This window comes from Arvicola amphibius, chromosome 4 (assembly GCF_903992535.2).
Source record: "Arvicola amphibius chromosome 4, mArvAmp1.2, whole genome shotgun sequence".
Classification (NCBI taxonomy): Eukaryota; Metazoa; Chordata; class Mammalia; order Rodentia; family Cricetidae; genus Arvicola; species Arvicola amphibius.
The window spans coordinates 20,898,076-20,922,534 of NC_052050.1; the positions used below are offsets into that span (position 1 = coordinate 20,898,076).

The 24,459-nt window shown below is 52.7% G+C and overlaps 3 protein-coding genes across 4 annotated transcripts; 2 read left to right on the plus strand and 1 right to left on the minus strand.

Moving 5' to 3' along the window:
• Positions 1-247: 247 nt before the first annotated feature.
• Positions 248-757, minus strand: Hspb9 (heat shock protein family B (small) member 9). The gene has a single exon (XM_038325336.1). The coding sequence runs from the start codon at positions 743-745 to the stop codon at positions 248-250; it is 498 nt and encodes a 165-aa protein (XP_038181264.1). The 5' UTR covers positions 746-757.
• A 1,298-nt stretch (positions 758-2,055) lies between these two features.
• Positions 2,056-9,995, plus strand: Kat2a (lysine acetyltransferase 2A). 2 transcript variants are annotated; one of them, XM_038327332.2, is made up of 18 exons: positions 2,056-2,431; positions 2,571-2,694; positions 3,213-3,358; positions 3,461-3,550; positions 3,792-3,973; positions 4,059-4,250; positions 5,111-5,217; positions 5,401-5,511; positions 5,601-5,740; positions 5,824-6,032; positions 6,187-6,313; positions 7,755-7,865; positions 8,243-8,386; positions 8,594-8,708; positions 8,795-8,831; positions 8,924-8,987; positions 9,092-9,176; positions 9,329-9,995. In XM_038327332.2, exons 1-18 carry the CDS (start codon positions 2,093-2,095, stop codon positions 9,520-9,522), a joined length of 2,517 nt encoding a protein of 838 aa, XP_038183260.1. In that variant the 5' UTR covers positions 2,056-2,092; the 3' UTR covers positions 9,523-9,995. The 2 variants fall into 2 exon arrangements, with proteins under 2 accessions (XP_038183260.1, XP_038183261.1); XM_038327333.2 differs by having other exon boundaries at positions 5,604-5,740.
• A 285-nt stretch (positions 9,996-10,280) lies between these two features.
• Positions 10,281-19,905, plus strand: Dhx58 (DExH-box helicase 58). Its single transcript, XM_038327334.2, has 12 exons — positions 10,281-10,576; positions 10,735-10,903; positions 11,120-11,321; positions 11,622-11,812; positions 12,337-12,453; positions 12,944-13,070; positions 13,212-13,403; positions 14,996-15,249; positions 15,899-16,048; positions 16,143-16,304; positions 17,251-17,441; positions 19,035-19,905. Exons 2-12 carry the CDS (start codon positions 10,736-10,738, stop codon positions 19,141-19,143), a joined length of 1,863 nt encoding a protein of 620 aa, XP_038183262.1. The 5' UTR covers positions 10,281-10,576; position 10,735; the 3' UTR covers positions 19,144-19,905.
• The last annotated feature ends 4,554 nt before the right edge of the window (positions 19,906-24,459 follow it).

The following is a 24,459-nucleotide window of genomic DNA, read 5'->3' on the forward strand; positions in this document are numbered from 1 at the left end:
GTTCAGCACTGTCTATCTTGGTTCAGGACCATCCCAGCCCTCTGCTGCTCCCTGCTGGGGCTGATGCTATTGTCTAAGTCCACACTCACCTCTGGTTTATATCAGAACCGGAAGCCTGGTTATTGGTGTGCTTACTACCTAAGATGCCTCCCTTGGCCACCTCCTCCCTGCAGCTCCAACCCTCCACCCCTAGGAAAAATGCTGAGGGACTCCAAGGTTGCTGCACACATCTCGGTTGTTTAATGGGTCAGGATCGGTTGGAGTTCTTAGGTCCGTGGCTCCTGTGTCTTGGGGCCTGGCTTGTTGGGGCATCAGGCGGAGGTAGCGACCTGTTTTGTCCCAGGACCCACAGATGGCCAGAGGGTGTCAGGCTGCAGGTCATGGCCGCAGGATCTATGTTCCGTGGGAGTTGCATTTGCCGGTGCACTGTCTGCTTTATGCGGTAACCACCCCTGACTGGATCATTTGACTCCTGTTGCCGCTGACCGGTCACCGTCAGGTTCTGGCCGTCCACCCGCACCATCAGGTCATCCGGACCAAAACCATGGGCATCCATCTTCATCTGGAAACTTGTATTGGCACGGCCGTTGCCCTGCGCCACAGGCATATCATCCTTGAGCAGCCGCACGGGCAGTGTGACCACTTGATTTTGTTCAGCCAAAGCCACGCTGGGACATCGGGACGCTACCCGGTTCTCCCCCGGTTCTTGCTGCCCGGTGGAGAAATGATTCCCTACCCGCCGCATCCGAGAGAGCAACTGCTGCGAAGGGCACGAGGGCTCCCCCTCCCCCCATCCTCTGGGGGCCCGCCCACTCTTCGCATTCCAAGGGGCATAGGCTAGCAGAGATCAAGTCAGCTCTGTCCATCGTCCTTGAGAGCAGCATGTTATTAGTGATCTAGTCTCCCACTGATGCTGTTATCCGGGACCATGCTCCTCCCTGAGCGCTTCTCCATCTACAGCAGAGGGCAGAAGGCTGTGAAGGAACTGGTTCACCTGAATATGCGGGATTTCAACTCCACCCCAGATGGGATTGAGCAACAAGGTTGAAGAGGTCTGCCCTGCCCTTCCCTGCCCTCTTAAGAATCAGGCCTGGGGCAAAGAAGGTTGTTCCCGGACCCAAAGAGGGACCTTCCTGCTCTTCCTGGAAGAACGGGACCGGACCTTTCATAGTCCTGAACTAACAGACGGAGAAGAAAATGGCTAATTCTATGGCTCCCCACCACCACCGGGGAGGCAGGGAAAAGATGAGAATAGGCGGGGAGGAAGGGAATGAATGATTAAGGAAATTTGTTCAGCTTTAAAGCTGGGCGAGCCATATTTGCCTGTTCATAGAACAAAAATGGGGACCATTCCATGCCTGCCATATCTGCAGTTTGGCCGGCACTGACTGACTGTCTCTCTGGTCTTTTTTAATTCGCTCGTTTACACACAATCTCAGTATTTCAGTCAGTCCGTCTCTCTCTCTTTCTCTCACACACAAATAATCCCCTAGGCTGGGATTGTTTCATTCTTCACCTCAGCAGCATAACCCACAACTACGCCTCTGTTCTTTTGAAAATAAACTGTTTCTCTTTAACAGCAACCTAAGTACAGAAAAAGCCGAATGTCAAAGATAGTTCATCTGTGTCAACACCACACAGCACAAAATGTAGAATTCTACATTTCATCGCTATTGGAGCTACAATTCTGAGTCACTGGGGTAGGCTTTGGCAGTGTGGGAGCCAACCCTGGTCCAGGCCTGTTCCACCTATGGATTTCAGAAGGGCGGAGCCCACAAATCCTCCAGACTGCCAGTGTTCCGGGGTTCCTCTTGTTCCCAAGAGAACAGCAATTATAACTATCCCGGATAACTTTGTAAGAAAAAAAATTAGAAAAAATTAGCAGTCAACCTAGGGTGCTCAATCGAGCAACATTTGGCTGTCTGTAACCAAGAAACAGGACCGAAGTCCGGAAGGCCAAGGCATGGAGAGCGGCAGGGGAAGACTACGACTCCCATGGTGCGCCGGGGCAGCGACGCCTGCGCACTGTGCGCCGGTTGCCCATGCGGCCCTAGGGCTGGGAGCGCGGCGCCGCTCCGCTGCGGGGGAGGCCATGGCGGAACCTTCCCAGGCCCCAAACCCGGCCCCGGCCGCGCAGCCCCGGCCCCTTCAGTCCCCGGCCCCTGCCCCAACTCCGACTCCTGCGCCCAGCCCGGCTTCAACCCCTACTCCGGCTCCTACTCCGGCACCAGCCCCCGCCCCAGCTGCAGCCCCAGCCGGGAGCACAGGGACTGGGGGGGCCGGGGTAGGAAGTGGGGGGCCGGGCAGTGGGGGGGATCCGGCTCGACCTGGCCTGAGTCAGCAGCAGCGCGCTAGCCAGAGGAAGGCGCAAGTCCGGGGGCTGCCGCGTGCCAAGAAGCTTGAGAAACTAGGGGTCTTCTCAGCTTGCAAGGTGGGGGCGGGGCCTAGGGTGAAGGGGCGGGGCTTGGGGGCATCCATGGGCTCGGGTGGGAATGGGGGCGAAGCTATAGCTTCAGAGCCGCTCCGGTGCTTGGGGTACAACATCAGCTGACTGATCCTTCCGCCTCCAGGCCAATGAAACCTGCAAGTGTAATGGCTGGAAAAATCCCAAACCCCCCACCGCACCTCGAATGGACCTTCAGCAGCCAGCTGCCAACCTGAGCGAGCTGTGCCGTAGCTGTGAGCACCCCTTGGGTAAGGCAGGCAGTGTCTTTAGAGCTGGGGCCGAGGGCAGGTGCTAGGTCCTGTTTGGACAGGGTGCATAAGTACCATAAAGCGTCTTAGGGAAATTAGAGAGACTTCCTAAGGAAAGATTGGGCTGAGAATGTATGTGTATGTCCCAAGGAAAGAAAGGGAAGTCTGCCTCCCAGAAGAAGCAGGGAACTACCAAGGGCTGGTGTGAGAACTGAGAACATTGGGTCTCCCTGTCCTTCAAGGATTGGAGGATCAAAGGTGTGTCTCAGGAGGAGATGCAAGAATTAAGCCCTGTGCCGGGCTGTGGTGGCACACGCCTTTAATCCCAGCACTCGGGAGGCAGAGGCAGGCAGATCTCTGTGAGTTCGAGGCCAGCCTGGTCTACAAGAGCTAGTTCCAGGACAGGCTCCAAAGCTACCGAGAAACCCTGTCTCGAAAAACCAAAAAAAAAAAAAAAAAAGAATTAAGCCCTGTGGATCTCTTCTGTTCCTCTCAACCCTAATGTAACCATCTTGCAGCCGACCATGTATCCCACCTGGAGAATGTATCAGAGGATGAGATTAACCGGCTCTTGGGAATGGTAGTAGATGTAGAGAATCTGTTCATGTCTGTTCACAAGGAAGAGGACACAGACACCAAACAGGTCTATTTCTACCTTTTCAAGGTGAGCTTGCAAAGAGGAATGTGCTGAAGCTTTGGTGTGAGATGGGAATCTGACTCTCTGAGCTTGGCTACCTCTATTTCTCCCCATTCCTCTTCCTTACAGCTCTTGCGGAAATGCATCCTTCAGATGACTCGACCAGTGGTGGAAGGATCCCTAGGCAGCCCCCCATTTGAGAAGCCTAACATTGAGCAGGTAGGACGGGTTGGGAGAGCAGACCTAAGGGGCAGCATAGGGGTAGAGTCTGTTCTTCCTCAAGCTGAGAACAGGAGAGAGGCTCAAAGAAGAGACACATGTTTGCTGACCTCAGGGTGGGCATGGAAGTTGGAAAGGTCAGGGTTTCCTAGAGGGAGGGGAAAGCCTTGACTTGTATTTGAGATGCCTCTGCTGGCTCTTCATGCCACCGGCTGCTTTTGTCCCCCTCCCCCCTTCTCAGGGTGTCCTGAACTTTGTGCAGTACAAATTTAGCCACCTGGCCCCCCGAGAGCGGCAGACAATGTTTGAGCTTTCCAAGATGTTCCTGCTCTGCCTTAACTACTGGAAGCTGGAGACCCCTGCTCAGTTCCGGCAGCGGTCCCAGTCTGAGGATGTGGCTACCTACAAGGTTAATTATACCAGGTGAGCCCAGGCAGGGCCTCACAGGGGGAGGCTTGTATGATCCATGGGTGGTCTCCACCCTCACCTCCCACTCCACCTCCCCCAGATGGCTCTGTTACTGCCACGTACCCCAAAGCTGCGATAGCCTCCCCCGATACGAGACCACCCATGTCTTTGGCCGAAGCCTTCTGCGATCCATTTTCACTGTCACCCGCCGGCAGCTACTAGAAAAATTCCGCGTGGAGAAGGACAAGCTGGTGCCTGAGAAGAGAACCCTTATCCTCACTCACTTCCCCAAGTAAGGCTCGGTCTGGCCTGTTGGGATTTTACCCCAAATTCATGTCCTCGCTGTTGTCCCTTTTTTCCAGGAAGGCTTCCTGGATTGGTCCCTCCTCTCCCTCCATGGGCCTTCTGGGATCTGGGTGTCTACCTGGCAGATTTGCCCATGGCCCAGAAGCTACTTGCTAGTATGTGCTAGTCTGGGGATGGCAGGTACATGGCCCGAGCTAACGCTACCCCTCCCAACCCCCGGTTAGATTATTACTAATAGTTTCCTATGGGCACCTGGATGCAGCCTCAGAACCCCTCCCTCCACAGGGCTCCAAGAAGTCAGAGTTTACGTTTGTGCTGAAATCATTTCCCATCTCTGATCTAGTCCTTTCTGTATCCTTTTGCCTCTATTGTGCCTCTCTTTCCTCCCATTTGAATCTGGGTCAGAGCTCCCTATTCAAAAACCTTTGCTGGAAGCAGGCGTGTGAGAGCGAGAGGTGGCAAGATTGGGTGATTCTCAAACCATTTTGATATAGAGGTGGAGTAAGGGAATTCAGGTGACTGGGTACTCTGCCTGGCCACACGGCATAGGGTGGCATCAGCTCAGACCCCTTCTCCTGTGCCATACATCATGACATGATTGGGTCCCTCACCTCTATCCTGTTTGTGTCCTGTCCTTGTATTTTCTCTTAGTGGTCCTCGGCAGGGAGCTGAGACTCGCTCTACACAATAGGCCTTCCCAGACAGCAGAAGCTGTTGTCTCCTCTAACTGGCTCCCACCCACTGAGAACAGGGTCTGGCTGGTGGGCCTCTCATCCCTCTGGGGTCTGACCCAGGCTACTCCTGGTCTAAGTCTGGAATTGTGGGACAGCTGTTCCATCCCCACAGGTTTCTGTCTATGCTCGAGGAAGAGATTTACGGGGCAAATTCTCCCATCTGGGAGTCTGGCTTCACCATGCCACCCTCAGAGGGGACCCAGCTGGTGCCCCGACCAGGTACGTTGCCCCATAGCCCTGCAGGGTCTGCTCGGTCACCCTGGCTGGCCTGCTGACCCTGGGATGACAGAGTGGTAGGGTGTGGTACCAGTGGGAAGATACCTTGGGGCTCAGAAAGGGCTGATCTGAAGACCTCACCACACCCTCCACTCCCGTCCTTAAATTTTTTTTTTTCTCGTGCAGCTACAGTCAGTGCAGCAGTTGTTCCCACCACCCCCATCTTCAGTCCCACCATGGGCGGAGGCAGCAACAGCTCCCTGAGCCTGGATTCCACAGGAGCTGAGCCCATGCCAGGTGGGTCCTTGACCCCTGACCTCTCACCCCCATTTACCCTTCCCTCCACATTTCCTGCTATCCCTGGGTGACCTTGTCAACCTCCTCAGTAGGGGAGAAGAGGAAGCTTCCTGAGAACCTCACCCTGGAGGATGCTAAGCGGCTCCGTGTAATGGGTGACATCCCTATGGAGCTGGTCAATGAGGTCATGCTGACCATCACTGACCCTGCTGCCATGCTGGGGCCTGAGGTAGGCAGCCCAACCTGCTGATCTGTCAGAGAAGGGACCATCGCCCACCCGAGGCCCTTGCTTACCACCCCTCTTCTGCCTAGACGAGCCTTCTTTCAGCCAACGCAGCCCGAGATGAAACGGCTCGCCTGGAGGAGCGTCGAGGCATCATCGAATTCCATGTCATTGGCAACTCTCTGACGCCCAAGGCCAACCGGCGAGTGCTGCTCTGGCTTGTGGGGCTGCAGAATGTCTTCTCCCACCAACTCCCACGAATGCCCAAGGAATATATTGCCCGCCTCGTCTTTGACCCGTGAGTCCCTGGGGATCCCTTGGCCCAGAGCACCTTGAATTCCCCATCCTTCCACACTGGACACCCTATCCCAAGGCTCAGCCTTTCAGGGTTGAGGGACCTGGGGAGCATGGAAAGGACTGGTAAATCCCATGACATGCCTCTTCTCTCTTAGGAAGCATAAGACTCTGGCCTTGATCAAGGACGGGCGGGTCATCGGTGGGATCTGTTTCCGCATGTTCCCCACTCAGGGCTTCACGGAAATTGTCTTCTGTGCTGTCACCTCAAATGAACAGGTCAAGGTGAGCACAGTGGCCCTTACCATGACCCTACCCCACCACCTGCTTCTGAATTTGGACCAAGTCAGCCTGAATGACCGAATGTCTGTGCCCCAGTGCTTCTTGTAGTGACCAGACATTTCCACAAGGTGGCAGCTCTGCCTTGATAACTGAACGTTCAGGAAATACCTGTTTTTAAAAAAAGTACCTAAGCATGGGCTATGGTGGTCCATGCCTTTAAACCCACCACTAGAGAGGCAGAGACAGGAGGATCTCTGTGAGTTCAAGGCCAGACTGGTCTACAGAGCGAGTTCCAGGACAGCCAAGACTACACAGAGAAACCCTTTCTCTAAAAACAAATAAAAAGGTACCCAAATCAGCCTTTTTTTTTTTCCTTTTCTGGTGTTGGGATGAAACACAGGAATTTGAGAACACCAGGCAAGAACTCTACGACTGAGTTCTGACCCCACCAAGATATAGATAGATAGATAGATAGATAGATAGATAGATAGATAGATAGATAGATAGAGAGAGATAGAGATAGAGATAGATAGACAGACAGACAGACACAGGTTTCCCTGTGTAATCCTGACTGTCCTGGAACTCAAGAACTTGCTCTGTAGACCAGGCTGGCCTTGAACTCACAGATCACAAAGATCCAACTGCTTATGCCTCCTGAGTGCTGGGATTAAAGGTGTGCACCACCACCACCACCTGGCTCACAAGCAGTATTTTTAAGTGAACCTTTGGGGACTTGTTGTTTCAGAGAGGGTCTCATATAGCCCAGTCTGGCCTTAAGCACACTGTGTAATCCAGGGGACCTTAAACTTGTGACCCTCTGGTCCCTGCCCCCAGGGTGCTGGATCACAAGCGCATACCACCATGGTGGGTTTTATCCAGTTTGGGAAATTGAACCCAGGTCTTTGTGCATACCGAGCAAGCATTCTAAGTGACTACACCCCAGGACAAAAACTTTTTAAGTGAACTGGCTTCTTCCCAGGAAAATTATATACATACCTTGGGAGAGTAGATAACTATTAGAGTTACTGCGAGCTAATAGTCCCAGCTTCAGTCTTTTTCACAGTAAGCTATTTCAGGCTTCTCGCACTCCTGTTTTACATACATGTCGGTGTGGTCCTGACATGAGTGAGTTCAGGGTTCAGATGCTCATGAAAAGCCCCTGGGCCCCTTCCTGTTCTTCCCCTTTGTTCTGAAGTCCCAGCACTGGGGCCAACAGGCTGTGTTGGATTGGAACCCAGCCCTGCTGCATCTCTTGTAAACTGACCTCAGATTGTTCTTTGTGAACCTATGTTTCAAGGGTTTTTTGGTTTGGTTTGGTTTTAATAACTACTCATGTACAGACTGACAGATGGGCCCGTGAAGAATCAAGTGTCCTGAATGTGCCCAGAGCAATTCTCTAGAAACCCTTCACTTTTCCTCCATAAACCCTGGTCTCCCCACACAGGGCTATGGCACGCATCTGATGAACCACCTAAAGGAGTACCACATCAAACACAGCATCCTTTACTTTCTCACCTATGCTGACGAATATGCCATCGGCTACTTCAAAAAGCAGGTGCGCTGTGGTCTCACCATACCTGCTGCCTGGGGGCCAGGTTTGGGTGCACAGCTTCCAGTAGCAGAGTCCCTTCTTGTCCCCTGTTGCACCTGTCACCAATGAGGAAGGGCCTCCCTTCCTGTCTCCTCCCTGCCTCTTGCCACCCAGTGAAGAACAGGGCCAGGAATCAGAAGGTGCTTCAGGGGATTGGAGGAGGTGCAGCAGCCGGGTTGGAGCCTTTCCGGAGGCAGGTAGAGCTCGCACTGCCACAGGCGTGTTTAGGGATGCAGCAGGAAGCGTGCCATGTGCTGTCTCTCAAGTGCTCCTGAAGAAGTGACTGCAAAAGTCAGAGAGTCCTTGCTGATGGATTGGGTCTTAACTATCTGCTCACCCAGGGCTTCTCCAAGGACATCAAGGTACCCAAGAGCCGATACCTGGGCTACATCAAGGACTATGAAGGAGCGACGCTGATGGAGTGTGAGCTGAATCCCCGGATCCCCTACACAGAGCTGTCCCACATCATCAAGAAACAAAAAGAAGTGAGTACTGTATTCATAGGGATTTTGTGCGTGTGCATTGGTCACGCGTAAACGTGCAAAGGCATGTACCGTGCGTGTGTTTAAGTGGAGGAAATGGGCCAGATCTTGGTTCTCACCCTGCTTCTTAGGAAAAGCCAAAAGTAAATGTCACCATGGCCTTGGGGGTGATTGGACCCGAGGTGGCCCCTGAGACCTTTGCTTTCTCAGATCATCAAGAAGTTGATCGAGCGCAAACAGGCACAGATCCGAAAGGTCTACCCTGGACTCAGCTGCTTCAAGGAGGGAGTGAGGCAGATCCCTGTGGAGAGCGTCCCTGGCATTCGTGAGCAGGGGCCTTGGCTGAAAGGGCAGGAGGGCATTCTTGGGTGTGGGCAGACATTCTTAGGGCTGTTCTCTCCCCCTTTGCAGGAGAGACAGGCTGGAAGCCAATGGGAAAGGAGAAGGGGTAAGTGTTTAGTCACAGGGACTGAACATGGGAATGAGGGCGGGGGGAGGGCAGAAGGACTCACACCTCAGACTTGGCATATCCTATTCCAGCAAGGAGCTGAAGGACCCTGACCAGCTATACACGACCCTCAAAAACCTGCTGGCTCAGATCAAGGTGAGAGGCCAGGTTCTCTTCTAGGGGTCATTGAAGTGGGTGGCAGTCTTGGGTTGGGCAAGTTGGCACTGTGAGCTTGTCCCCAGCTCAGCTCTTCTCTCTAGTCACACCCCAGTGCCTGGCCCTTCATGGAACCTGTGAAGAAGTCAGAGGCCCCAGACTACTATGAGGTTATCCGCTTCCCCATTGGTAAGGACCTTCCTGCCTTCATTTTCCCAGCGTGTGCCCCCACATCTGTGCCTGCCCGTGTTGAGTCAGGTACCCTCCAGGACCCACTGTGGTGGGCAACCCCAGCTACATCCCTTCACCTCTTAAAGGCATATTCCTTTTCTGTGACCCAGACCTGAAGACCATGACAGAACGGTTGCGCAGTCGCTACTATGTAACCCGGAAGCTCTTTGTAGCTGACCTGCAGCGGGTCATCGCCAACTGCCGGGAGTACAATCCTCCAGACAGTGAATATTGTCGCTGCGCCAGTGCCCTGGAGAAGTTCTTCTACTTCAAGCTCAAGGAGGGGGGGCTCATTGACAAGTAGTCCCCATCTGGTCCCTGCAGTGGCCACATCAGTCTCGTCAGATCCATTTGGGCGTTCCTGGCCCCCCTCTTCCTGCCTCAACAGGAGAAGCTCCAGCCATGGGCCCCAGATCTTGCAGACTCTTCAGCCAGCAGGCACTCCCAAGCCTGCAGCTCTGTTCCTGCCTTCATTGCATCTGACCTTGGGGAGATGTCTGGTCTGGGACTAGCCCCTTGTGGAATGTCTGGTGGTCAGGGAATGGACTGCTCAGCCCTGGTCCTTATAGAGCTATGCAGGCTGGCAGTTCTGAGCCTGATTCAGGTGCCTGTTTCCAGGGTCAAGGCTATTCATCCATCAGCCCAGGCTGGGGGAGCCATGAGGGGCTCTGGCTCATCTTACACTGTTTTGTCCATCTGTCCCCCAGGACTGGGGCACCAGGACTGTTCATTCCTTGGCATTAATCCCTTGGAGGGAACAATAAAGCTTTTTTTTTTTCCCTGTGTGATTGCTTTTGGTGGGGCGGGTGTAGCTTCAGACTTAGTAGACTGACCTTCTCTCCTCTAGTCCTTCCCCTTGCAACCTGGAAGCCTAACTTCAGGCTGTACTGGGGCTGTTGACCCTCGTAATTCCTAGGAGTGATGTGCCTGCCTGGCTGCCACCCCTCTCCTCTTCTCCCAATGGCTTCCAGCCTGTCTCATGTACAAAGGGAGAGTAAGAGCTTGCCCATCCCCTGACTCCGGTGGGGGGGGGGGTCCTGGTCCAGTCAACCAAGGTCGGAACCTCCATGCCTTTCGCTTAACCAGCTGGCTGGGGAAAAGGGTTGAGAAAGTAGAGGACTCAGGGCAAAGAAAGTGCACGCCTCTCAGTAACTAAACCCCGCCCCAATCCTATTTTTATTTGTGGATGGGATGGGATGGGCTGGGCTCTGGCTCCTCCCCTTGTTTCAGTTTCATTTCTAATCATTGAGCTGCCTTCCCTGGGCTTTCCAGAACTCCAGAAGGCTCAGCAGAAACCAGGCTGGTTTGCTCTCTTCCCCCAACCCGGTCACCCCAGTTCTGGCCGCAGCAGGTTCCAGGTGGGTCTCTACGGTGTGCTGCCCCACCTCCCTGAGAAGCTTGGAGTTCCAGGCAAAGGGCAACTTCTGCAGCTGATTGTGCTGGCTGGGGGATGGGGGGATGGGGGGTGGGGGAGGGGTTAGAAGGCAGGGGGTTCTGATAACCTCTGCCATTCCAGAATGGAGCTGCGACCCTACCAATGGGAAGTGATCTTACCTGCTCTGGAAGGCAGGAATATCATAATATGGTTGCCTACGGGCGCTGGCAAGACCCGGGCAGCTGCTTTTGTGGCCAGGCGGCATCTAGAGACAGTAGATGGAGGCAAGGTGGTGGTGCTGGTCAACAGGGTGAGTGGTCTGCCCTTCCCACAGCAGGGTCTCCGCTCTTCCTGACCGTTCTTGGTCTCTTCTAGTCCAGCACTGCTGGGTCTTCTCACCTTGGTTCAGGACCCAGCAATGTCCTGAAGGGTCACCTTACTCCCAGCTTCCCCCACCCCAACCTCCAATAACTGCCATTTTCCACCACCACAAACCGGGTTCTCGCCCTGCGTTCTTTACTCCCAGGTACACCTGGTGAGCCAGCATGCTGAGGAGTTCAGGAGCATGTTGGATAAACGCTGGACCATGACTACCCTGAGTGGGGACATGGGACCACGAGCTGGCTTTGGCCTAATGGCTCGGAGCCATGACCTGCTCATCTGCACAGCAGAGCTCTTGCAGCTGGCGCTGGTCAGCTCAGAAGACGAGGAACACGTAGAGCTCACAGGTGAGGGCAGGGGCCCTGTGAACACCTGTGGATCTAGTCATTGTGGGAATGAGTAGGCCCCATTGCCAAGGCTGAATCCTTGTTATAAATCCTGCTCCCGGGCAAATAAGTCCCTTCCCCAGCTGAGCCCCGCTTTACTGATCTATAAATTGAAGAGAAGCCAACCCTGCCTGCTCCTTGTCTGGGGCGCAGCCCGAAGTTAGGAAAGGAGAGGGAGAAAAGAGCGGGGACCTCACAAAGCAAAAACTGCTTTAAGAGGTGCCAGGTGCGGCTTACAACTGTCCCTCATGTGCCCCCCAGAGTTCTCCCTGATCGTGGTGGACGAGTGTCACCACACCCACAAGGATACGGTCTACAACGTCATTCTGAGCCGCTACTTAGAGCACAAGCTACAGAGGGCAAAACGCCTTCCCCAAGTGCTGGGGCTCACGGCCTCCCCAGGCACTGGCGGGGCCACCAAGCTCCAAGGGGCCATTGACCACATCCTACAGGTCAGTTGAGCCCCTGCTGCTCTCCTACCACAGATCCACTAGGGGACCTCCTTGCCTGCCTGGGCTCTCCCCAGCCCTACAACCCTACCCTTCCTGCTGTGGCTACACCGATCTCTTCCAGTATCTTGAGCCTATTGTGGTTTGTGGGAGTCCTTGAACTTACTATTCCTTTTGCCTGGAAAGCCCAGTGAGCAGCTCTGTCATTGTCACAGTCCCCCTGGCCATCCCCACTGCTCTGTTACAACAGCAGCTTTAGAATTTTTGGAGCTCATTCTTACTACCTAATGCGTTTCCATTATGTATTCTTTGCTATTTCTCAATGGTTTCTTCATGTCCATCTAAGTTCCTCTCACACCAGTGCCTAGAATATCAGTAACTCAGGACACACATTCAAACTTACAGAAGAAACAAACCCCAACTCCCAATGCCCCTGCTTTATGCTCTCCTGTTCTTAAGCCAGGACCCCGCCCCCTCAAAATTCTGCCTGACCCCTCTTTCCAGTGATGCCTCTCTGTCACCTCCAGCTCTGTGCCAACCTGGATACGTGGCGCATCATGTCACCAGAGAATTGCCGCCCCCAGCTGCTGGAGCACAACCCGAAGCCCTGCAAGCAGTATGACCTCTGCCAGAGGCGCAGAGAGGTGCGTGAGGGGCGGTGGGGGTCTGGTGCAGAGTTAGGGAAGCTCGGCTTGGGCCCTGACTCCACCTCCCCCAGGGCTTGTCATTTCAGGCCGCTTGCCTGTACCTCTGACGCCACCTATCCTTTCTGTGTTCTGTGCTTTGAGGCACACGTAGTCCGCGTCCATAGCCTACTGTTGAGATTGGCTCATGATACTGCCAAGACGTGAAGCTGGGGCACGTGGTGTCGAGGCTGGACCGGTTCTCCTCTTCAGTAGTGGCACTGGCTGATGTCTGTAATGGCAGGGCTGAACCAGGGTTGACATCACTGTGTCAAGGCTACAGGGCAAAGACATAACGTGAGTGAGACAGCAGAAGCTCTCCAGCCGCGATGCTACTTCAGCAGGCCAGCCCTTGGACGTTCTCACTCCCAAGATAAATGGTACCTCCATGGTACCCAGCTCTCCCATGTATATGGGAATCCCCTCAATACCCTCATTCCTCCTTTCTCAGGACCCTTTTGGAGACTTGCTAAAAGAGCTTATGAAACAAATTCACCAGCAACTAGCAATGCCTGAACTGAGCCAGCAGTTTGGAACGCAGACTTACGAGCAGCAAGTAGTGGTGCTGAGCAAGGCTGGTGAGAGGAATTGTTCTGGAGGTTCTGCGTGGGCGGAGCCTTTGAGGGTGGAGCTTCTACACTCGTGGTCTAGGTAGTCTAGGTGGACCATTTAGGAGCAGAAGAACCTAGGAACATTGACCCTGCGTCCTTTGCCTGCAGCCGCAGAGGCAGGACTCCAGCAACGGCGGGTGTATGCGCTCCACCTGAGGCGCTACAATGACGCGTTGTTGACCCACGACACCGTCCGCGCACGGGATGCTCTTGACATGTTGCAAGATTTCTACCACAGGGAGCGCGCCACGAAAACTCAGATGTTGCGTGCTGAGCGCTGGCTGCTGGAGCTCTTCGATGGTGAGCCATAGTGGGGTTAGAACTGGCAGAGCGCTGCAGGTCAGTTAGGAAGGCCTGGGACTTTTATTTTCCTAACCAAAACCCAAGGCTGCTGGTATGACAGACTTGTTGCCTCAAGTGTGACAGTTTGTAACAGAAAAACCAATTCAGGTTATAAACTGATATTTTAACTTATTACACTAATTTGCTAAGTGGGGTGAGGAAGGTGTACATTCGTGTGGGCCTTGTGCCACAGTAGCACGCTAGTGGAGGACAGAGGACAACTTGTTCTCTCCTAGTGTGGGTCCTGAGGATTGAACTCAAACTGTCAGGTGTTTTCTTTCTTCGTCATCTTACCAGCCTCCAACCAAGATTTTTTAAAAACCACTTAGGGTGGCTCCAATCCCAAGCACCCACTTAAAACTTAGGTGCAGCAGACTGGTCATCTCAACACTGGGGCAGTGGGGACACCTGAATCCCTGGGGCTTGCTGGGCAGTTCATCTTATCAAGTAGGTGAACTCTGGTTTCAGTGGGAGACCCTGTCGCAAATAATAATAGTAATAATAATAATAAGGTAAATGACTTAGTGAGTTCATGCTGTACAAACTTTTGATCTCTCAAACCCATGTAAACAGGGAAGGAAAGAATGGAATCTATACTCTCCACACATGTGTCACGGTACACATACCCGTGAACACATGCCATGTACATACACAATAATAAAAAATAAAAATTTAAAAATAAGGGTTGAGAGTGATAGAAAACACCAGACAGGGATCTCTGGTGTTTATGCGCATGCGTACACACACACACACACACACACACACACACACACACACACGTAGTACAGAAAAATCTGGCTTGAAGCTATTCTGGTATCAAGGATAAATTTGAAAATCTCAAAGACCAAACAGTGGTGATCCACACCTTTAATCCCAGCACTCAGAAAGCAGAGACAGCCAGAGCTGAGTTCAAGGCCAGCCTGATTTACAAAGCAAGTTTCAGGACAGCCAGGGCTCATAGAGAAAACCTGTGGGGGTAGAAGAGAAAAGAAAGAAAAAGAAAAACTCAAGGGTGGGGCTGGGGTGCAGTCTAATGGTTAGAGCATTTACTTTACCTTACACGCACAAAAGCCCGGTTTGGTTTCAAGTGAAGAACCCATGACTGTAAACCCAGGATTTAGGAAGTGAAAGCAGGAACAGAAGTCATCCTTGGCTACACAGTGAGTTTGAAGCCAGCCTGAGTTATGTGGGCAGATCTCTGTGAGTTCGAGTCCAGCCTGGTCTACAGATCAAGTTCTAGGACAGCCAGGGCTACACAGAGAAACCCTGTCTCAAAAAAAGCAAAACAAAACAAATATAAAAGATACTAATGGCGAGAATGAGAATGGGTGCCAGTCTGGGGTACATGAACAATGGATTCTATACTCAGTGTCTTATAGAAGGCTGGCCTTGATAATACGTGGAAACTATGTCCTTAAGTGTGTTCTTGGAATCGCTCAGAGGATGGACAGCAGTAGGTGTCCTCTCCTCCTATCCCTCTGTCTCTGTGAGCGCCCTGTCTACATCCAGGCCTAAGCCCCTTGCCTCTGCCTCTGTTTTGGTGTTCCCAGGCCATAAGAATGAGCTGGCCCAGTTAGCAGCTCGTGGGCCCGAGAATCCGAAGTTGGAGATGCTGGAAGGGATCCTGCTGAAGCAATTTGGGAGCCCCAACCACCCTAGGGGCATCATCTTCACCCGAACCCGCCAGAGTGCTTCCTCCCTCCTGCTCTGGCTTTGGCAGCAGCCTGGCCTACAGAAAGTGAACATTAAGGCCCAGATGCTGATTGGGGCAGGGAATACCAGCCAGAGCACACACATGACCCAGGTGTTTGGTTTTGGTTGGTGGCTTTTCATGGGAGGGGGGGGACGACAGGGTCATCAGCACCGAGTGATAGCAGGAAGGCTGGGGGAAGGAGGGATTGAACCTTCCTAGAGCTGAGGTAAACAGAAACCACCCCACCCTCCCCCTCCCACACCCCCCACCCCTAGCCTGGCCTAAGGGCCCCAGGGAATGGAGCAGGAACCCTGGGGCAGGAGGAAGAGACTGAGTTCTGTGATTTCCCATGAGACACCTTGTGGGAGAACAGAGGTTAGGCGGGTAGACGGGGACTTTTAGGAGTCACTAGTGGTAGGATGCTTGCCTAACAAGCACAAAGCCATAAGCCAGGTGTGGTAATGCTGTTTGCTCCCAGCACAAGAGAGAAAAGAGAAGCCTTAGGAGTAGAAGATCAAGGCCATTCTTGGCTACACCAAAAGTTCAAGGCCAATCTGTGATTCTGGAGAATCTATCTTTTAAAGGGGGGAGGGAGGGGAGGGGAGGAGACAGGTAGGGCAGGAGAAAGAGAAAGAATTGTGTGGCTCTAGGGATTGGGGTCACCAGGAAAGATGGACAGGATCTTGGGGATACATGGGGACAGAGCTGGGACTCTGAGTAGTTCGTGTAAACCTTTTCCTCCTCCCCAATCCTTCCACAGAAAGACCAACAAGAGGTGATCCAGGAGTTCAGGGATGGTACCCTGAACCTTCTAGTTGCCACAAGTGTGGCAGAGGAGGGGCTTGATATCGCCCAGTGCAATGTGGTGGTACGCTATGGGCTCCTGACCAATGAGATCTCCATGGTCCAGGTACTCCAGGGTCCTCCTCTCCACTACAATAGTCCTGGAAGGATCCGACAGGGACCCCAGCGTACTTCTGGTTGACCTTTGCCATTCTTCCCAGGCCAGGGGCCGGGCTCGAGCTGGTCAGAGCGTGTACTCCTTTGTGGCGACAGAGGGTAGTCGGGAGGTGCAGCGGGAACTGACCAATGAGGCTCTGGAGGTGCTGATGGAGCAGGCAGTGGCTGCAGTGCAGAAGATGGACCCCCAAGAGTTCAAGGCCAAGGTCAGCAGACTCTGACTGCACCCACACACTCCTGGGGTCCTCTCCGAGCTTATCCAGGGAATTTTTATACCATGCAGAGAAAGATGAAGGCCAGGGTAGTGCCTTTCCTCCACATAACCTTAGAAACAGGCCTTGTCTTATGTTTGCCCTTATGTTTGGTTACCATAGCAAGTTTGAGGGCAACCTGAGATACATGAGAATCTGTCTTTAAAAAGGGGGGGGGGCGGGGAGGGAGGATTGGGGTGGTGGACAGTGGTGGCCCACGCCTTTAATCTGAGCACCTGGGAGGCAGAAGGCAGGTGGATCTCTGTGCGTTTGAGGCCATCCTGATCTACAGAATGAGTTCTAGGACAGCCAGGGCTACATAGAAACCTTGTCTCAGAAGAGAAAAAAAAAAAGGTGGGGGAGACAGATACTTTGTATTTCTGAGAGAGCTTCTAGAAACAGGCAGAAGGGAAACAAAGACACAGGCAGATAAGATTGGAACAAGGAGCCGGGCAGTGGTGGCGCACGCCTTTAATCCCAGCACTAGGGAGGCAGAGGCAGGCGGATCTCTGTGAGTTCGAGACCAGCCTGGTCTACAAGAGCTAGCTCCAGGACAGGCTCTAAAGCTTCTAAAGCTGCAGAGAAACCCTGTCTCGAAAAACCAAAAAAAAAAAGATTGGAACAAGGCACTGAGCTTAGATTCCTAGACAAGTAAAAACCAGAGGACATCAAAGCATTCCTGTGATCTCAGCTCTGGGAAGACTGAGGCAGGGCATCTCTGGGCTTACTGGCCAGCTGGGTCAGGGAACTCCAGGATCAGTAAGGGACTTTGTCTCAAAAAAAAAAAAAAAAAAAAAATTAGTCCCTTCTGGGTCTAGGTACAAATGCCCTGGGAGCTTCCCTGAGGTTGGGTCTCTTGGTGTCCATGTCATGTCTCCTCCCCACTGCCCCCCCCCCCCAGATCCAGGACCTGCAGCGAGCAGCTCTGGTGAAGCGAGCAGTGCGAGCAGCCCAGCGGGAGAGTCAGCAGAGGCAGTTCCCAGCGGAGCGCGTGCAGCTCCTCTGCATCAACTGCATGGTGGCCGTGGGCTACGGGAGTGACCTGCGGAAGGTGGAGGGCACCCACCACGTCAATGTGAACCCCAACTTCTCGTGAGAGCCGTGGGAGGGTTGGCAGGATGAGGAAGGTGGAGGAGGCTAAAGAGCGTTTTTAGCAAGCAGGTTTTATCCATAGTCCCATCTCACAAGCGAGGAAGCGGAGGGGTGGTGTCTTTCTTAAGCTTCCGATTGAGAGAGAACTGGAATTTAGGATACAAAGAATTTATCTACAGACTAACTTCTTGGTCCTACATACTTTCAGAACATTCAAGACAGGTCCAACTGTCAGGCGAGGTGGCCTGGAGAATTTCTTGAGCCTACGAGTTCAGAGCCCAGGCAATAGAAAGGCCTCCATCTCTTTAAAAACAAAACAAACAAACAAAACCAGCAGCTAGCTGGGTAGCTGGGTATGGTGGTAGTGGTTTGGTGGTTATACACGCCTGTAGTTCAGTACCTGGGAGTTCAGGTGTCATCCTTGGCTGTACAGACAGTTCCCAGGACAGGCTGGACTCAAACAGAGAAAGGGTCCTAGAAGGCTCCTGGACTTCATAGTAAGTTAGTGTCAGGATAGCCAGGGCTATATAGGGAGACCGGTGTTTCAAAAGATAAGTAAAAAAAAAGAAAGAAAAAGGTGGCGGGGAGGGGTGTAACTCTGTTTTGGAGAAGGCTCCTAAAATACGCAAAGCCCTGTGGGGTCTATCCCCGGCAACTTGGGTGGTGGCACACACCTGTAATCCGGCACTCTGGAAATAAGAGGCAGTAGGATCAGCAGGGCAAAGCTACCCTACCACTGAGTTACATAGTGAGTTGGAGGCCATCTTGGGCTATATGAGCCCCTGTCTCAAAACCCAGATGGCCTGAGCTTGATTCCCAGATCGCAAGGTAGAGGGAGAGACTCCCAGAAGTTGCCTTCAGACGCCCACAGGAGCTTGGTGGCACACACACACCTTCCTGATCTGTCACTCACTCAAAGTTAAATAGCTCCAGCTCTCGCTAAGCCACACCCACCCCATTCTACCTCCTACCTTACTTCTGCTTACAACAGTCATTAAGTACCTATTTATTGACACCTCCTGTGTGTCAGGTTGCGATGCCAAGGTTTTCCCACGGGTTCCATTTAAGGGAGCATTTTCACCCAGGTAGGAGAAGGAGGTTGGTGGCGTTTGAACATGGGAAGATGAGTCTAGGCAGAGGTGAGGGAGACGGGAGTGAATGGGATGCAGGAAACCAACCAGGTCATGGAGCATCAGTGAAGGTTGGGCCTGGAAGTTAAACCGTCATCCAGGAGGCAATGAGGAGGCTCAGGTGCACACTGAACCAGGGAATGTCAGGGAGAATGGATGTTTCTAGAGCACTCTTCTCAGGTGAAGGGGATGGTAGCTTGGGGTTGGAAATAAGGAAGGAGAAGATTCATAAGGAAACTTGAAATCTTCACGTGGGAGTAAAAAGTTCCCAAGCTTGGGTGTGGGAACGGGGTGCAGACGGGGCAGGCAGACCCTCTGAGGTCTCGACTTCCTGGTTCTGGGAAGTTCTGTATATTGACAGGCGGAAAACCCTGCTGCCCTGGCAGGGGCTCAGCCAGCTACAGGGCCTGAAGTCTGGGGTACAGGAACTCCAGAAGGGCGCTGTTTACCTCATCCCCTCTAGGGTCTACTATACCGTCTCCCAGAAGCCTGTGGTCATTAACAAGGTATTCAAGGACTGGAGGCCTGGAGGGACCATTAGCTGCAGCAGTAACTGTGGGGGAGGTAAGTGAGGGGCTATCTCTCAGGCCAAGAACCCTCAACCCCAGACCCCAGAGGCCCTTGATCTGGGAAAAGAGACCTCATACAGAGTGGCAATACAAGTCCTGCCTGGGTAACCCACAGTCTCTGCTCTAGTCCCGTCTTAGGGAGCCCCACTGCATGATTGGCCTTAGGTGGCAGATACAGCCCTGGTCATTACAGAAGTCCAACTCGGGGACAGAAACCCAGATGTTGACTTTTGTCCCAACACTAGGTCTGGGGCTTGCAGATGATCTACAAGTCAGTGACCTTGCCGGTGCTCAAAATCCGAGGCATACTCCTGGAGACCCCTCACGGGAGGATCCAGGCCAAAAAGTGGTCCCGGGGTGCCCTTCTCAATACCTGATTTTGACATTCTACAGTACTGTGCCCAGAACCTGTCTGATCTCTCCCTGGACTGACCACTTGTGGCTGTAGTACCTAGCTCAGACTGCAGGGGGCAGGATAGTCCAGCAAAGCCATTCCCCTCCCCCTGGGTGGTACGCTGGTCAAGGGTAGGGGGGAACCTTTATTCTGCCACAGATATTCTTATACACCTTGGGATGGAGTGGAGAAGAAACTGATATAGGAGAATTGCCCAGGGCAGCTTTTGGGTTTTTGTTTTGTTTTCTTTTTGAAAACAAAATTAAATTAATTTTGTTTCATAAATAAAAATTGTTAAAATGAGATAGAAAATAATGTAATACCTTTTATTTTGAAGTATAATTGATGGAAAATAAACCTCATATCAATAATGTGCAGTTCAATACATTTTGCCACGTATACCTCCTCTAATCAAGATATAAGCACATAAAGCCAAGTGGTGGTGGCACACGCCTTTAAACCCAGCACTCGGGAGGCAGAGGCAGGCGGATCTCTGTGAGTTCTAGGCCAGCCTGGTCTACAAGAGCTAGTTCCAGGACAGGCCCCAAAGCTACACAGAGAAACCTTGTCTCAAAAAACAAAACAAACAAAAAGATATAAGCACACCCTCCCAAGCGTCTCTGTTCCCAATCGTAGCCCTGTCCTCTAACCCTCTCCCCACACTATAGTAGTTTTTAATCTTAAAATATTACCCTTGGGACTGGAGGTGTAGTTCAGTTATTAGAGTGCCTGCCATCCACAGAGCCTAGGGTCTGCTCCCTCGAACTGCCTGGAACCCAAGCCCCGAAGAGATAGGGCCAGAAGATGGCTCATTGGGTAAAGTGTTGCCCAAAGCCTTACTGAGTTCAATCCCCAGGCCTTACCTGTGGGAGGAGGGGACCATTCCTGCCAACTTGTTCTCAGACCTCCTCACGCGCACCACAGTGTATTCATGTGTGCACACACGTCACACGCACAACAATGTGAGCAATAACTGTAGTTAAAGTAAGTTCAAGGTCATCCTTGGCTACATAGTGAGTTTGAGGCCAGCCTGGGCTACAAGAGATCCAGTCTGAAAAAAAAAAAAAAAAAAAAAAAAAAAAGAAAAGAAAAATCTCTTCAGTGTCTGTCCAACCCTCATGTAGGTTGTCAACAGGATGAATCGGAAGTGTTGAAGACAGGGTTCACAGACAGAAAACACACCTGGCACAGAAGAGGCTCTAGGTTCCATTCCCAGATCTAAAAGCCTCCATTTGAGGCCATTGTCGTCATCCCCCCGCCTGCTGTGTCAGGCTCTAACCCCATGTCCCCTTCCTATTCCCCCTTCTCACCTGGGTGAAGAGAACCTGATGGTTTGAGGGCTGGAATGAGGTAGGGCATGGCATAGGGGGAATGAACTGCAAAGGCCTACATTTTTTGTTCTCATTTTAAGAGAGGCCAAGATCTAGGTTGATTCTTCAGGGAAAGGGCTATTTCTGTAGTAGGAGGCCCAGCAGGCAAGAGTCACCTTCAAGGGGGGGAGGAAAGGGTTAGGGTAGAGATGTGGCAGGAGGATGACAGTTCTTCCTGTCATCCAACCGTCATCTCTCCTGCTTCATCCTTGCCATGCCTCAGAGTGGATGGAAAATAGTTTCATCTCTCTCTTCTCCCAGTCTTTGCTGACTGAGAGCTAAAATTTCTCTTCCACTCTCTTGGGCATCCATCTTTGCTCTGAGGAAACCCTCTCAGAGACCTTCTTCCTCTCCAGGCGTCCTTGGCCCCTTCAGGGGGTCCTTGTCCTTCCCATGGGAGCCTTTTGTTTTGTCCCACTCCCCACTGTGCCCTGAGTTAGTTCCTCCACACCTGCCCCCAGCCAGGAACGTGCCTTTTACAGGTCAATAAAATTAGCGACTGATGGAGGGGGGGCAGGGGCGAAAGTGCTAAGCTCAATGGCCTTGAATGTGACTGGACTCACGGAATCTGGACGCCTGTCATTCCAGTGCTAAACAGTGACAGGTGAGGGACCTGCGAGGGTGTCTGGGGACGGAGGGGGTGGCGGGCCCTGTGTTGCAAGGAGAGAAGAAAAAGATGGGCACCGTCACATCGTCCAGAGGCCGAGTCGTCTGCATGGCTGAGCCCTGGATGGTGGATGCTGACCTTTAGAGGAGGGCCCTATCCCACCCACCTTCAATTTTGCAAGAGCCTCAGACTAGGGGAGGGGAGGTTCCGGCAAGGCTATCTCCGCTGCTGCGGTGGGTGGGGTCTTCTGATGGAGTCAGGCTCCATGTGACCCTCTGGATCAGGCTGTCTGAAAGAGGGAGTAGTTTAGGAGGTTAGGAGGACCCAAGTGTCCTAACCCTCAGGAAGTCAGTGTGTGGTGGTTCATTGCCTCTTGTCCTGGCGCTTGGGAGGCTGAGGAAGAACTGATTTAGCTGACTAGATTGCAAGGCCGGAGTGAAACCTTGTCTTCAACAACAACACAAAAAAGAAACAACACAAAAAAAAAAAAAAAGAAAAAAAGGAAGAAAAGAAAAGAAAAAAAGAAGAGGAAGGAGGGAAGAATGGGAAGAAAGGAAAGAAAGAGAAGGGGGCGAAAGAAAGGGGTGGTAGGAGGAAAGGGGGAGCTAAGCCGGAGTGGTGGCACATGCACGTAATCCTAGCATCTGGAGGCTGGAGGACCAAGAACTCAAAGTAAACCCTGAACTGCATAAGACCCCGTTTCAAAAGGGAATGAGGGAGAAAGAAGAAAAGAACTGGAACTCCCAGTGACCCTGTTCTGGGCCCTACTGGCCACCTCAAGTTCAGAGACTTCTCATTGCTAGGACTGGGGTGGGACAAAGAGACCCCGCCCCTCTCGACTCGGCCCCGCCCCCGGCCAGCCAGCCGGTGAGCCCAGAACCTCTGCGAAGCAAACCAGGCGAGAGCAGGTGGCCACCGCTGGCTCTGTCTCGTCCCTGCCAGGTAAGACAAGCAATGCTGGCGGGTCCCCACTGAGGACCTCGAGGGCAGCCCGGGAGGATAAAGCAGCGCCTTCCCCTGCCCTCGTCTATAACCTAAGGGACCCCCAGAGACGTTTTCTGTCTGGGCTTAGTGAGCGTGTGTGCAACAAAACTCTGAGGAAGTTGAAAGGAACCACTGGCTGTACCTGATGCTGCCAGGGTCCGAGCGCTGGGGAAAGCAGCATCGGGTAGTAGACCCTAAAGTGTTCCGGAGGACAGCAGGTGTGTATGGGATGGCGGTTTCGTCACTCCAGGTGTCCTGAATGGGTCCCAGGGCAGTATCCTTCACAGATGTTTGGAGTGATGGAATGAACCGAAAGGTTTCTGTTCTGAGGACAAGTGAGGGTGACAACTGCTGCCTACTTGGGTGGGACCTGGCTTTTCTGGTGTCCCCGGGTCATCTGCATTTGTACTTGGGGATAGATGCAGCTTAGAGGTGTGTGTGAGGAAATACCGGCCCGGGTTCAGCAGGTTTCATTCTGTCTTGTGTTTTGGAGTCAGGCTACAGAGACAGAGAGAAAGGAAGGCATGGATGACCGTACTCCCTCATGTGGAATTTGGACTTTAGGGTGGGACTCTGTCTCCCAGGACTCCAGGGAAGGTTTTCTGAAAAAGGCAATCTGAGCTAACCCAGCTGTGATGCTGGGCTCCCTGAGCCACAAAGGAGAGACAGCTAGGGACCTCCTGGTCCACTTAAATAAAGCAAAGAGCCTTGGGGTGTGGAAGAGAGTCTTTGGGTAGACTGAAGTGGCGGCTAAGGGATGAGAATTTTTCATGGCCATCTAGATTCTCATACATCATCACTATCAGTAAATTCTTCCTCAGTTTGTGTGTGTGTGTGTGTGTGTGTGTGTGTGTGTGTGTGTGTAAGCATGCATGTTTGTAGGTTAAAGTCCAATTTGCTGGAGTTCATTATTGTTTTCTACCATGTATGTGGGTGCTGGGGAATTGAACTCAGATCTTCAGGCTTGGCAGCAAGTGCCTATACCTACTAAACCATCTCATTGGGTCCTTCTCGCTCATTTCTGACCATCCTTTTGGGTTCTGGGGATAGCAGTGAGTTATAGGAAAAGGGAACTTCGGGGTAGGTTAGCACTGAGTCCTGTCACCTCTGCCTCTGAACTTGCTTCCTTACTTGAAACCGGGGATAAGGAATAGAACCCACCTCATAGGGTGGCTACAGGGATTTAAGAGACTACACATGAAGAGCGCTAAGCACAGTCCTGGCGCCTGGCTCAACAGGTCTAAGTGTCCCCTCCTGGGTAGGACAGCAAAGCCGATCTGCAGGGGGTGGGGCAGGGTGGAAATTTTTTAAAGCTTGTCCAGAAAGAGAGATGCCCAGCACTTCTCCCCTACCAGCCCCGGACCCCTGCTGGTTCCCATGTCTGTGCTGTCCAGAACCCCTTACTCCTGTGCTCTGTCGCCTTATTTCTGTTGCCTTTCATCTGCAGGGTGAGGCAGGAGCCAGGGAGCTGCAGGGGCCCGCTTGGGGCTGTGCCTAAATGGAACAAGCTCTGGTTTGGAGACCCAACTTGACAGAAATTCCCTGTTGGCGTCCACTCCCTGCTCTCCCCGCCTCCAGAAATCCACAAGTTGGGATCAAACTGGCCGGGTTTTTCCAGGAAGATAAATAATCCTGCCTGGGGATTGTCCGAACTGCCCTCCAGTGGAGGGAGGGAGAGCATCAAAGCCCTGGGTCTGTTTAGCTCTGGTGGCCACCAAAGCCACATGGCCCTAATCCTGGGTGCTTCCAAGTGCTCTGTTCTCAGTGTCTCCTGTCAAATGTAGTCAGCGGGGGCTGAGCATCAGGACCACACGCTCAGGCTCAGGAGACACAGTTCAGTCAGCAGGGTGTTTGCCCCGTGAGTATACCATCTCACAGAGCCTGTGGCCGAAAGTAGACTTGAGGCCAGGCAACTGTATCAGCGTCCTTGTGGTGCAGAGAATGTGGCTGGTCTGGCGGTGGGA

What these genes read in the sequence shown, in the direction of transcription:
- Kat2a (XM_038327332.2), top strand. Translation starts at nt 2,093, where the DNA reads ATGGCGGAACCTTCCCAGGCCCCAAACCCGGCCCCGGCCGCGCAGCCC. An exon ending in GGGTCTTCTCAGCTTGCAAG is followed by an intron (nt 2,432 to 2,570) that starts GTGGGGGCGGGG and finishes TTCCGCCTCCAG; the next exon opens with GCCAATGAAACCTGCAAGTG. An exon ending in CTGCCATGCTGGGGCCTGAG is followed by an intron (nt 5,741 to 5,823) that starts GTAGGCAGCCCA and finishes TCTTCTGCCTAG; the next exon opens with ACGAGCCTTCTTTCAGCCAA.
- Hspb9 (XM_038325336.1), bottom strand. Translation starts at nt 745, where the DNA reads ATGCGGCGGGTAGGGAATCATTTCTCCACCGGGCAGCAAGAACCGGGG.
- Dhx58 (XM_038327334.2), top strand. Translation starts at nt 10,736, where the DNA reads ATGGAGCTGCGACCCTACCAATGGGAAGTGATCTTACCTGCTCTGGAA. An exon ending in AGAGCACACACATGACCCAG is followed by an intron (nt 15,250 to 15,898) that starts GTGTTTGGTTTT and finishes ATCCTTCCACAG; the next exon opens with AAAGACCAACAAGAGGTGAT. An exon ending in ATGAGATCTCCATGGTCCAG is followed by an intron (nt 16,049 to 16,142) that starts GTACTCCAGGGT and finishes CATTCTTCCCAG; the next exon opens with GCCAGGGGCCGGGCTCGAGC.